The sequence below is a fragment of the Pseudorasbora parva genome, chromosome 17 (genome assembly GCF_024679245.1).
Source record: "Pseudorasbora parva isolate DD20220531a chromosome 17, ASM2467924v1, whole genome shotgun sequence".
Classification (NCBI taxonomy): domain Eukaryota; kingdom Metazoa; phylum Chordata; class Actinopteri; order Cypriniformes; family Gobionidae; genus Pseudorasbora; species Pseudorasbora parva.
This window is the reverse complement of record NC_090188.1, coordinates 14106411-14119791: the sequence shown is the minus strand read 5'-3', so window position 1 is coordinate 14119791 and position 13381 is coordinate 14106411. Positions and strand designations below refer to the sequence as shown.

The window sequence follows — 13381 nt, the reverse complement described above, 5'->3', positions numbered from 1 at the left end:
AAAACCAAACTATTTTGTTTCACAGATTTCTTTTTCAGTAATCGTTCGTCTTTATTCTGACAAAAACCACGTTGCAATTACAAGTACAATTTTAAAAAATGTACAGTTCTGTTCTGCAGTGAGATTTTGGACCAATGAGATTTCAGAGTGGGGAGGACTAACCAGCATGACACCACAGAAATAAAACATGGAATAGATATGCTTTATCGCTTGCCGATTCACCCTCAACACTTGTACAGAATATCTAGCGTGGACAAATAGCAGGCTTTCTCAGAAACATAACACTCAGATGCGTGGTTAGGGTTAAACCGCTGATTGGTGGAATATTCCAGGAGCAGTCCTTGCCCGCGAGATGTCAGGATTCTGGATTTAGAGAAAGTCTTCTGGCTTATTGGCACTGTACTTAAATGCACAGTTAGAGAATCTGGCAGCTCACTAACCGAAGACAAGTCTGTTGTAGTGTCCATGCCGAAGTTTAGAAGCACCAGGAAGCCTTTTCGGAGCCCATCCAGCTCACGCAAATAAGCGAATACGTTGACATCACTCCAGACGTAGCAGAACCAGCCTCGGGACAGGATAATCTCCGACACCCTGAGCAAACTCAGAGCACGATATTGTGAAATGATAGAGTCTGGATCGGCCTGCTGAAGCTGGAGAGAAAGATATAAACTGGGATTAGAGGTTTACTGACTTTACCACACAGATTGTTGGCATAGCGGTCGGAATCACCGTACCTCCACATTGACAGTGCTGTAGTCTGGAGCGATGTCTAGCCACGTGCCCGTTTCATTGTCACTAAAGCCAGCGTTGAGCTGATCATTCCACTGCATTGGTGTTCGCTGCGGGTCTCGACTGTTGCTCTAAATGGTAAATTAAGTATGTATTTAACTAAAAGAATGTGTTAAATTGATCAAAAGTGACAGTTAAGGAGTTGATTTTTATAATGTACAAAAGATTTATATTTAAAAAAAAAACTTTTCTTGTGAACTTAGTATCACAGAAAGATCACCGTTTTCACAAAAATATTGTGAAGATACATAAGATATGAAAAAATATGACTTAACACTGACGATAATAAGAAATGTTTCTCAAGCATAGAATCCTTTCTCAAAGATTATGTGGCATTAGAGATTGAAAATTCAGCTTTGCTATCATATGAATATATTATATTGTAAAATATAATACGTTTTATTGTATAATATTCACAGTATTATTGTACTTTTGAGCAAATAAATATGGCCTTGGATCATGAGACTTATTTAAAAAATATAATTATTTAATTACATATAATTATTTTAATTAATTACAGATCAAACAACACATTTTTAATAAGATACTTCTTAAAAATATAAAAACAAATCGTACCGACCCCAAATATTTGAATGGTAAAATTATAAAATAAATATTTTAAAATACATTAATTTTGTAAATTAAAAAAATACTATAACTGTACAAAAGTGCTACATTTCAATGTGCTAAATTTAATTAAGAATTATTTTACACTTACTGGATCATGTTTTCCAAAAGGATCCTGAATTACCGATACATTTACGTTCACCATGCCAATCTCCTCTCCGTAGTATGTTGTGGGAGTTCCAGGCAGTGTTAACAACAGCATATTTATAGCACGTACATATTCCCTCCCAGCACTTGAGGCTATACGTGGCTTGTCATGGTTTCCCACCTATATATTTTTACAAACATATTGTGTGATTATAACAAAGTGAATTATATATAAAGGGGAAAAAACTTAAGCTGCCGTGTGTAGTTTTCTACATTGTAAACTCTGTTTGGCCATTCAAACTTGAGATTGTGATTCTTAAAGAATGGATGAATCTGATCACTCACCACCCAGTTTGGCCATTTTCCCTTTGGCATATTTGACATCCATAAATCAACCAGGCCTTTGGCTTTATATCCTGACAGACCGTCAGGAAGATACAGTAAATAGAAGTTAAAGGGGAAGTTGCTTTCTGTGGCATAGCTTGTGCCATAGTACCTCATGGTTTTTTCAATTTCTTCATAGTCATAACTCTCTGTAACCATGAATCTAAGTTAGAGGAAACACAAAAGAGCCATTTACAAGAGAGAAATACATAGGGATTCGTGAAGTAGAAGGACTGAGGATACCTGTAGCGGCCAGGCTCTCTGCTGTAGGCGTCCATCGCTATCCTCCAGTCTGTTAGAATCTCATGTATCCCCTGTTGTGTGTAGGTGTAGTCATGGTACAGCTGGAACTCTGTGACCACAGTCGACTGAAGGACATCATGAGAGGAAAGAAGGAGGATAACCATGTAGCTTGTCACACTGCACACTTGAAAATCTGTAACGCTAAACTATACGCAAATTCATCTCGTTAAGAAATATGGTATGCATTATGATACTAAATTTAAGGGGGCCATACTTTTTAAAAAATTAAATTAATACTTTTATTCTTCAAGGATGCATTAAGTGTATCACTATGTTTTTTATTAAACAATAGCATTTAAGCAGCTGTTTTCAACATGATTTCTGAAGGATCATGTGGAGTAATGATGCTGAAAATTCAGCTCTGATATCACAAAAATAAATTACATTTTAGAATATATTCAAATAGAAAACTGTTAGTTGAAATTGTAATAATACATCGTAAAAAATATTTGGACCCACTTTATATTAGGTGGCCTTAACTACTACATACCGGTACTAACATTGTAATTAATAATTTGGTACAATACACTTATAGTGTACATACATGTTTTTACATTGTACTTACATTTAAAAAAATACCTGCATGTAATTACGTCTGTAATTAATTTCTGTAGTTACATTTGTAATTACACAGTTGGCACTTCCCTTACCCCTAACCCTACCCTTAAACTGACCCATACCACAACACCTGTCCCTAACTCTACCCGTATCCCACCTTAATATCAGCAAAAGTGCTTTGCAATACAGTTTAAACACAGTAAGTACATTGTACTTATTTTTTTATGTAAGTACATAGTACTTAAGACCACCTAATATAAAGTGGGGCCAAATATTTTATAGTCATTTACTCACCCTTAAGCTGTCATTTCTTTCTTCTGCTGACCACAAAAGAAGATATTTTGAAGAATATGGGGAACTAATAAAACTAATATCCTAAACAGGATAGGCCCCATTGACTTCCATTGTTTGTTGGGGGGGGGGGGGGTCTATGTAAGTCAGTGGGTTCCATTTAGTTACCGACATTATTCAATATATCTTCTGTTGTGTTCAGCAGAAGAAATAAGTTCATACAAGTTGAGGTACAACTTGAGGGTGATTAAATTATGACATAATTTATATTTTTGCATCAACTATTCCTTTAAGTAATTGGGTAAGTCATTGTACATTTAGAAATTATAAAATATCTCACTAACATATCAGTGCTAAATAAAAATTCAACAGAATTATACTGATCTAACCAGACCATCCACTAAAGAAACAATTAAAGGGACATTAAAAGGGCTTTTATAGCTCAAACAGCACATATTTGTGTATGGTAGAATTAATGCTTTTACAAAAATGCAAGAAGCAAATGTCTACTTTTAACCGTTCTGGAATGTCTTGTCCCATAGACTTCCACTAATTTTGTATTGCATGTTTTTACAAACTGAGGGATGAATATAAATGAGTTTCTACAGTAATCCACAACATGTCACAGATGATAGAGTTTAACTTGTTGAACCTGGAACATTTTTTAAGCCCATAAGGACTGAAGAAGAGGGCCAAGACCTCGGTGTCATTCCACAGCCTTCCCTAGATCTTCAGTGGCTTTGTAATCATCTGGAATTAGGATAATGGGCATGGCTTGCCAGTAAATCCAGAGAAATATGCACTAGTAATCCTTACATGACATTGTGAGAACAAAGAATTGTAACGTGACTCCTAACTGCATTCAGAGAATAACTTTGGCTCCGGCAAAAGAAGTGCTTTAATAAAAAAAAAAATTAAAAAGCGTTTACGCTGAAATTTCATCAGGTTACAAAGCACAGGACATTGTTTGGCTTACTGGATCTTGGTCAGGGTCCACCTGGGGTTCATTTCTCAAATGCGCAGCCTCAAGCATGTGTTTCACAGCGTCCATGCGGAACCCGTCCACCCCCTTCTTCAACCAGAAATGGATTATGTCCTATTACACAGACGTGGAACAAAGATCAAAGAGGGTCTACGTTTGTAGTGAAACACGATATGGTTTGGTAGTTTGCAGATCTGCATGAAGGGCCTTTTTGTTCAAGAGTTTGAAGGCTAATATTCCTCCACCAATATTCAAAAATATTTTACTCCTCAACAACAATGCCCTATGTAAATGGTAAAAAAATGATGGCTTTATGCTTGGGCGGTTTATCTTTCTATCTATGGTTACACTTTATTTTAAGGTGTCTTATTAGACTGCATTTAAACATGTAAGTGTACTTATAGGGTTTGGGTTTGGATTAGTTGCATGTAATTATTTACACTTTATAATCATTACTATAGTAAACTACATGTAACATATGTAACAATGACAATAAAGTGTATATAAAAAAATAAATTGTAAATCTATCTATCTGTCTGTCTGTCTGTCTGTCTGTCTATCTATCTATCTTTCTGTCTGTCTGTCTGTCTATCTATCAATCAATCAAGAAAAGGCTCGACATATCATGGTTTTTTTATTGTGATTTCCAGGCCTGGAAAGTCACATATTAACAAAGTCATGGTAAATATTTTTTTTGGTTAAGCTCAAGCTCTATAACATTTAATTGGCAACAAAAATAATAAAATAAAAATTGATTTATTAACTTTAAAAAAATCCTTATCCATTTATCACACATGACTGGAAAGGTATTAAAAAATAAAGGTTCTTTACTGGCATGTAGGGTTCCATGAAGAACCATTAACATGAAAGGGGTTTTGATTATTAATGTATTTCCCTCTATGAAAAGCACCAGATTAGGATGGTTTATTTTCTGGAACCTTTATTTTTAAAAGTGTAATTTGTCTTGTAAATCTTGTAAATTCATCTTGTCCTAAAAAGGCCCAGAACCATTGCATTGTTTTGCACTTTTGTTAGGACTCATAGGCCCAGTTTCACAGACAGGGCTTAGATTAAGCCAGGATCAGGCCTTACAAGGCAAAAAGACACTGACATAATTTAAGATATTTTAGTGCAAGTTGCTTTTGGTTAAAAAAGCTCAAACATCCATTTTAGTATGGGACTAAGCTTAAGCCTTGTTTGTGAAACCGGCCAAGTGTGCATAATGTTCATAGTCAAGCTGTTGTCTTCATGCTTCATAGCTCGGTCTTACCGTCATCTCCTCTATGACTCGGGGGTTACGGAAGTTCAGGTCTGGCTGTTCCTTGAGGAACTGATGGAAATAGCACTGTTGTCGTATTTCATCGTATTCCCAGGAGGAATTCCCAAAGACGCTTACCTATAGAAACAATGTGACATTATAGTAAACCACATCTAGCTACCAAAGCCTCGTTTCCATCAAAATTACCTGGAACAATTTGTCCCAGACACTTTTTCCTAGGGACTATTTTTTCCCCTATACCGTTTGCTGTCCGCGTTTCGATCGCGGTCTAAAGTATCGTGAAGATTAGTCCGATGGCGTAGGGTGGCACGCGACTTTCCATAGCCCACTGGACTGGATTTAATAAACGGAATACATTTAATAAAGTCTTATTTTTCAAACTCCATTGTTGATTTGAATTAGCCTAAAAAATCTAGACGCACCCTAGCGGCAGAAAATCTAATCTGCCGCGAGTGTCGTCTAGCAACTCTCAATACACTTCTGAGCTGTAAAAACCAAACTCTGGTCAGGCCAATCACATCGTGTATAGAGTCGGTGGGCGGGGCTTAACAATGACGGCCGAGTTGTGCTTGCGTGCTTCTAGTAAACACAGAAACTGGCGAACGGCGGCCTTTCGAATCAGCTTTGACCGTGACTCTGGAAGACTTGGAGTTAAGCTTTTCTCTGAGAAAAGAACATCACTGAAGTCATTCTTAAAAAGGGAAGATGTGTTCGGAGATACGGTGAAAGTTTAATCTTTCAATGAGCTCTGATACACCTTTCTCTGGTTGGTTGTAGCGCTATCCAATTGCGTGCACACCGTGCAGAAGGAGTTTTAAAAAAACGTTTATCCCGCCCCTCAGATTGAGCCCTGTCAATGGTGAGTTTCCAGACCAAACATCTTGATGTGGGTCTGGCTTGTCAGGCTAGATTTGAATAGCAAACGACTCTAAATGCACGTACTGCAACAGACTTTTAGGTTGAAATAAAATGCTGGGTGGACTCAAATCAGCATGTTTACCGCCCAAGTCATACCCCCCGAAAGTTCCTGAACTTTGAAAAAGTACTATCTCGCGAGCAGGGCTGTTTTGAGGGGGACATTTTTACCTGGAAGTTTATTTAGACCCTGGTTCCTACGGTCAAAACACACAGGCTGAATCCGAAATCGCCCTCTATACCCTTAAATAAGGCACTATTTGAGGGGACAGACATTTGTAGTGGTGTCCGAAACCACAGTGGACATTATTGAGTGCACTCATTCTATTCGACATTGCACCGCAATAACGAGCGTACAGCTGATGTACACAAAGCGCCTGTCGAATCAACTCCCTCGTTTTCATTCACTCCTTCAAGTGAACTGTATTAGTGGACTAACGTAGGGAATAGGGATTGAGGGTTTAGGGGGGCCATTTTGGATTCAGCCACAGAGTACCACCCCAAAGTCCTGGGGAAAATTCCACAATGGAAACACAGCTATAATATATGTTTGTAATCATTTTACTTAATTCACTCCTTAATAATAAAGTGTTAAAATACAGTATCAGATGAGATATAATAGCTAACGTTGAACAAGCATTCCAAATAGCACTGATTCTTTATGTTGAAACATAAAATTCAAGCTCCAGATGGATGATGCTAAAGCAGCTGGCACTATTCACTGATCTGTTTGCATTGTGAGGATGGACATTCATACCCAGTTGTTAGGAGGTTTGTCTGCTGTGCAGTTAACCCAGATATAGTAGTCTTTATAGGGCTCTGTGCCATTACGGCTAAGCTGGAACCAGATGTGTTTGTCACTGGTGTGGTTCGGGATGTAGTCCATGATCAGCTTAAGACCTGGGCCACACAAAAATCAGCATTGTAGTAATTATTGAAATAAAGGTGTTATACCATTGTAACAAGTTTGGAACTGTTAATTATTAACCATCGTGTTAGTGAAGCTCATAACATGCTAAAATTCTAACTATAGCCATAAAAACAATGAGTTGTCATTGTGTTGAAATATCATTTATTATGATGCATGCCCACCTTTGTCATGCATGCTTGTTAGGAGGTCGTCAAAGTCTTCCATGGTTCCAAAAAGAGGGTCAACCTCCCTGAAGTCCTCTACGTCATAGCCAAAATCCCTCATAGGAGACTTGTAGAAAGGACTGATCCAGATTGCTTTAATGTTCAGGTACTCAAAATGACTCAGTTTCTCCCTGATTCCTGAAGTCAAACATTGAATTATTAACTTCAGATTAAACATCAAGATGGCCGCGTATTAAAACACTGAATTATAAAATTGTTATCGACACACTTTTGCACAATCCTCACCATAATCATTTCAATATAATCACAGGGTCACTAAAGTTATGTCACATGTAAAAGATAAGCTGGTGTTTTGTTTCATCCATAGTGTTTGCTCTGTGTGAACATGTTTCAAAGTAAAATACTAATGACCCTGTAATGTACCACCGTAAAATCCGTTTTATTTACTTTATGGCATGTGTAGATGTAATTTTGCCCATTACGTCAAAGCAATTAAACAACCTCCTCCTCTTGCATTAAACAGAACACGCAAAACAGAACCATTATGAGGGAAAAACATGGCTTTTGTGTGTCTGTCCGAGCCATCAATACACTCACCTCTCAAATAACACTACAGCTGGGCTACTGAAAAGAGAGTTGTTTTTCAAGGCTGCTAGAGAAACTGCTAACTTTTTCAGCCTTTTTGTTTCAGCCATTTGTCTCATATAGACTACATGAATTATTAAAAGTAACCAAATGGTTGAAAAATTATCACATTATGTACACTAGGATACGTGTATGTACATTAGGTGTTCTCAGAATACAGGGTCCAAACCTGACACAAAAGGTTCTCAACAATATTATGTAGGAGTTGCAGATTACAGAACACAATTTCTACACTGTAAAAAAATGTTGGTTGGTTTTTGTTGGTTTAACTTAAAAAAAAGTAAGTAACCTGGTTGCCTTAAAATTTTGAGTTTATTGAAATTAAAAATTTGAGTTGATACAATGAAGGAAATTTGTTTAATAAATAGAAACTCAAAATATTTTTGTATCTGAACCACATACAATTTTTGATAAATCATGAAAATAGCACTATTTGGCATGTTTCACTGCATCATCAGAAATAAAACACACAATTACCCAATATGCTTACAATTTTTTAATAATATTTTAATAAAGGTTGTCGAATCTCAAAAAATTGTTATTGTATTAACTCAAAATTTTAATTTCAATTAACTCAAAATTTTAAGGCAACCAGGTAACTTTTTTTCTAAATAATTTTTTACTGTGTAAAAAAGAAAAAACTGTTTACATATATTTAAATATACGGTCATTCTATGCAATAAGAAAATTATATTAAAATAAATTATATGAATAAAATCTTTTTTTAAAAAGTATGTGGTTCAGATACAAAAATATTTTGAGTTTCTATTTATTAAACAAATTTCTTTCATTGTATCAACTCAAATTTTTAATTTCAATGAACTCAAAATTAAGGCAACCAGGTTACTTACTTTTTTAAGTTAAACCAACAATATTTTTACAGTGCAGTGTTGTTCTCGTTAACTAAAACTATTAAATGTTGTTTTGGTATATATAAAGGTAAATAATATATAATAAAATATGTATAACATATTTATATATAAAAATAAAGCTGAAGTAAAATAAATATTAGATATTTAAAATTATATAAGAAAATTTGAAATGTTGTATTGTCAAATAAGCTAAAATGATTGAAACGGAAATTAAAATAATAAGATAAGTGGGATTATTTAAAACAAACACTAATAATAATAATAAAAAAACTGAAAATAGATTTTTTCTATTTTTACATTGCACTTTACATTGCATCATGGGATTTTTTTACCCTATTTACCCCACCTTAAGGATCAAAAATTACCTTTGAGGTCTCCAACACCATCAGCATTTGAATCTTTGAACGATCGTGGATAAACCTGGTAGACCGGAGTAAGCTGCCACCAGCTCATGCATCGAGGCGACAGCGCCACGATCGTAATGGTCATGGCAATCAGAGCCAGGGTGCACGCAATGATCAGCCAGAAAAGAATCTCTCGTGGTATCCGGTAGCAGGCTTTGCTCGAGTGTAACATCAGAACCTCTTTGGGCATCCCAGCATATGGTTTGATCTGAGTGTACACGCTTTCCTCTGGCCTGGTGACGGAGACGCCGGTGGCCTGGTGCTCTCGAGAGTAGGATGCGTCATCATCTTCATCCTCATCATCTTCTTGAAAGGCTGCATTCTGGACCCCTTGCAGCTCCACTGTGTCAATGTTTGTGATTTTGGTCGAGCTCATCTTTCTTGATTCGTTCAATCCCAAAGCACGGGAACAACACTTGTGTTAGCCGACACAGCCAGAGTCCTGTTAAATAGAGGCATTCACAAGTCCATAGTGCAGAGCACTCATTCAGTCTCCATCCTCTCTCTCTCTCACACACACACACAAACACAATAAAACCCCTCCCAGAGGAATGTGGCAGAGATTAGCAAAGCCAATCACACACTGCCCTGGCCACATATTATTGAAAAGTCAGGTAACTCATGGTGGCATTGGCTATAATGGACAAGGTTTTCGTGTTGCGGACAACTGTCACTGGATTTTCACACCCCACTGAACCGAGAACTTTCTCACCAAGTAGAAAACTGATGGCAAACTTTTACCATATGAACAACCCTTTAGTTTCTCAACTGACAGATTTTGCCTGAAATCCGATCTCTACAATGAACAAAATAAAAATTGGTCCAACTTGTAACTGGTTAACTAGATTGTAAACCACAGCTTGATTATACAATTCTATTGATGTTTATGCACACTGCCAAGATCACGTCAGTTACCGTATAATCATTCTAAAAAGTAATTTAAAGACTAATCATTACCAAAAAAAATCTTGATTTTTGAGAGAAAAAGTGGTATTGCCTAATTTGCATGTTTTGGGGCAAAATAATTGAATCTTATCAGCATTATTAACAAAAACTAAATACATTTTTAAATGTTTTACGTAAGTGAAATTAGATCAAAAACCTTCTGTGTGTTAGCAAAAATTGGCCTACTGTTGCCTTTAACTAACAGAAATAAGTTAAAGCACTAAAATAAAACTAAAGCTAAATAATTAAAACAATCACTAAAACTTATTAAAATAAAAACTGAAAATATAAAAAAGCTGAAATTGTAATAAATACTATAATAGTACATCAATCAGGCATAACATTATGACCAGTGAAGTGAATGACTGATTATCTGTTTATCACAGCACGTTAGTGGGTGGCAATTATTAAGCAGCCAGTGAACATTTTGTTCTCAAAGTTGATGTGTAAAAGCAGGAAAAATTAGCAAGCGTAAATTTGAGTGAGTTTGGGACAAATTGTGAATTGCGACTGGGTCAGGACGTCTCCAAAACAGCAGCTCTAGTGGGGTGTTCCTGTCAGTATTTATCAAAAATTGTCCAAGGAAGGAACAGTGATAAACAGTGTTTATCTGCTTACCCCCAGGCCATCCAAGATGTTGGATGTTGTTTGTTTCTTCAGTAGAATACAACCGTTATTAACTCCAACCATTGCTTGTATAATGCATGTCAATGGGGTGTTTTTCTATACGAATAAAAACATACAAATCCATATTTAACCCTGTGTGGCAAAACATTGATGTCTTAAGAAGAGGTGGAAACAGTACAAAAGAAAAATAAATAAAAACTTAGACAAAGTAAACTTAATAAACTTAAACTTAGTAAACTTAAACTTAATAAATGCACACTATGCTGTCATGGTTTAAGCCAGTTAGTGATGCTCCATCCGACATACTAACATACGACTAACTTAAACTCATATATATATTTAAAACTTGTATAAAAGTTTGTATAAAATTTACAAAGCCCTTTACAAAGCTGCTGTCACTTTAAGGCTGAATGCACAGATCCTATACACTGATACACATCTGATATTCTCCCAACTGTTTACATTCACTTAAGACATAATCAACTTTATTTATGTGAACACTCGACAAATGAACATTTTGGCATCCGTCTTCTTCCATTTTGCTATAACGTGATCAGAGTTCAAAAAAATGCGGAGAAATCATTGAACTTAACGTGACTCTACAAGAGTGATTCCTGAAAAGCTTTCTGCAAAAACCTAAACACTTTTAAAAACGAAAAAATTCATCCACTGCCTTTCAAAGCCGTTACAGAAAAGACTTTCGACTTCGAGAACCTAGACAGAAATGTAGTGGAGTAAAAAATACATTTGTCTTTCAAGTGTAGTGAAGTTAAAGTCATAAGTTTCTGGAATTAAAAAAAAATACTCAAGTTAAGTACAGATACCCAACAAGTGTACTTATAAGTACAGTACTCAAGTAAATGTACTTGCTTACTGTCCATCTCTGGCCTTAAGACACGAAACGATCGGTTTCTACGAGAAACCGAACAGTTATTTTTTTTTACCTCATATCAGACGAATCTCATCTAGTATTCCCCATCACCATTTCCTCAGTCTAAAGCCCCTTTCACACTGCACGTCGGACCCGCAATATTCCTGGAACATTGCCGGGTCGCCTTCTGTGTGAAAGCAACCACGTCCCGGAATTGATTACCGAATTGAACCCGGGTCGGGGACCTAGTAACATTGCGGGATTCGACCCGGGACGAGCGCTGTGTGATCAAAAGCCAAAACTAATGCCGCAACGTGTACGTAGTTATCGTGCGACTCCTAGTGCTTGTTTTTTCAATAATACAACCCTGCAGTGCCAGAAGAGCTCAGTGTTTTAAATGCAGAGAGTGTTCGTATACAAAAGAAACTAAAATTAAACAAGCAGAAATGTGTGCAAACTGGACACAAGTCGAGACCATGGAGCTCCTTACTATCCGCGTTGAAGCTGAGATCGCTCGCCATTATACGTCACATCCGGATGTCACGTGTCAACTCGATCCAGGACCGTTACGGGTTGTGTGTGAAAGCACACGTTACGGTATTTCGCTGGCAGTGTGAATGGACCAAATCTCTCGCATTATCCGTGTATTTGCCGGAATCGCAGTGTGAAAGGGGCTATAGAAGTTCAAAAAACCGACACGATCAAAGATATATATATTCCTCTTAGTTCATGTGCAGATAAGTCGAATGAGGCATTTATGTAAATATATCTATGATCGCACCGGGATTTTGACCTTCAGCGGAAGTAATGGCGATAGGGAATACTAGATAAGAATTCGTCTACATCTTGGATAAGCAGATAAACATACAATTTTCATTTTTAGGTGAACCGCCCTTTAATGCATGAGGAGTGAAGGCTGGCCCATGTAGTCCGATCACAGTGCATCGCAGTTTGTTGCATATGGGGCTACAAAGCCGCAGACCAGTCAGGGTGCCCATGTAAACGCAGAAAGCGCCAAAAGTGGGCACGTGAGCATCAGAACTGGACCATGGAGCAATGGAAGAAGGTGGCCTGGACGGATGAATCACGTTTTCTTTAAAGTCACTGGCCGGGTGTGTGTTCGTTGCTTACATTTGGAACACATGGCACCAGGATTCACTACGGGAAGAAAGCAAGCAGGCAGAGGCAATATGATGCTTTGTGCAATGTTCTGCTGGGAAACCTTGTGTCCTGCCATAAATGTGGATGTTACTTTGACACATACCACCTACCTAAGCATTGTTGTCGACCATGTACACTCTTTCATGAAAACGGTATCCCCTGGTGACTGTGGCCTCTTTCAGCAGGATAATGCGCCTTGCCTCTGCCACAAAGCAAAAATGGTTCAGGAATGGTTTAAAGGGTTACTTTCTATCAGTAGAAATACCATAGTGTGCTGCAGGGATGATGCATTTCTGTAGGCCAAAACGCAGGAACGAGTTAGCATTCCGGTTCCATCATCCCAAAGCCATGATGTTTTCAAATATCAATTATGATTTTTGGTTTAAAGGCTGAATAAGTTACTAGTCATTGACTTATTTTGTTTAAGCACAGTTTATAAACTATTCTAACCATTCTATATTTTCTAGTTTCCTAAGGTTTCTATAGAATTTCTAATATTTGGAAGCTTAGTGATGTTGAAGTCGTAATTGCGGTGTAGTTCGTTTA

The 13381-nt window shown here is 37.0% G+C and overlaps 1 protein-coding gene across 1 annotated transcript; it reads right to left on the bottom strand.

The window, feature by feature from the left end:
* Positions 1-10: 10 nt before the first annotated feature.
* slc3a1 (solute carrier family 3 member 1) lies at positions 11-9912 on the bottom strand. The gene is made up of 10 exons (XM_067422032.1): positions 9193-9912; positions 7308-7487; positions 6973-7115; positions 5292-5417; positions 4016-4135; positions 2131-2255; positions 1849-2050; positions 1508-1684; positions 735-860; positions 11-650 (listed from the first exon to the last, which is right to left on the bottom strand). The coding sequence occupies exons 1-10, from the start codon at positions 9605-9607 to the stop codon at positions 225-227; spliced, it is 2040 nt and encodes a 679-aa protein (XP_067278133.1). The 5' UTR covers positions 9608-9912; the 3' UTR covers positions 11-224.
* Between the last annotated feature and the right edge of the window lie 3469 nt (positions 9913-13381).

Coding starts and splice junctions, on each gene's coding strand:
- slc3a1 (XM_067422032.1), bottom strand. CDS start 9,607: ATGAGCTCGACCAAAATCACAAACATTGACACAGTGGAGCTGCAAGGG. Junction 2,256..4,015: donor TGGACCCTGACCAAGATCCA/GTAAGCCAAACA, acceptor GATGTCCTTCAG/TCGACTGTGGTCACAGAGTT. Junction 861..1,507: donor CTTTTGGAAAACATGATCCA/GTAAGTGTAAAA, acceptor TTTACCATTTAG/AGCAACAGTCGAGACCCGCA.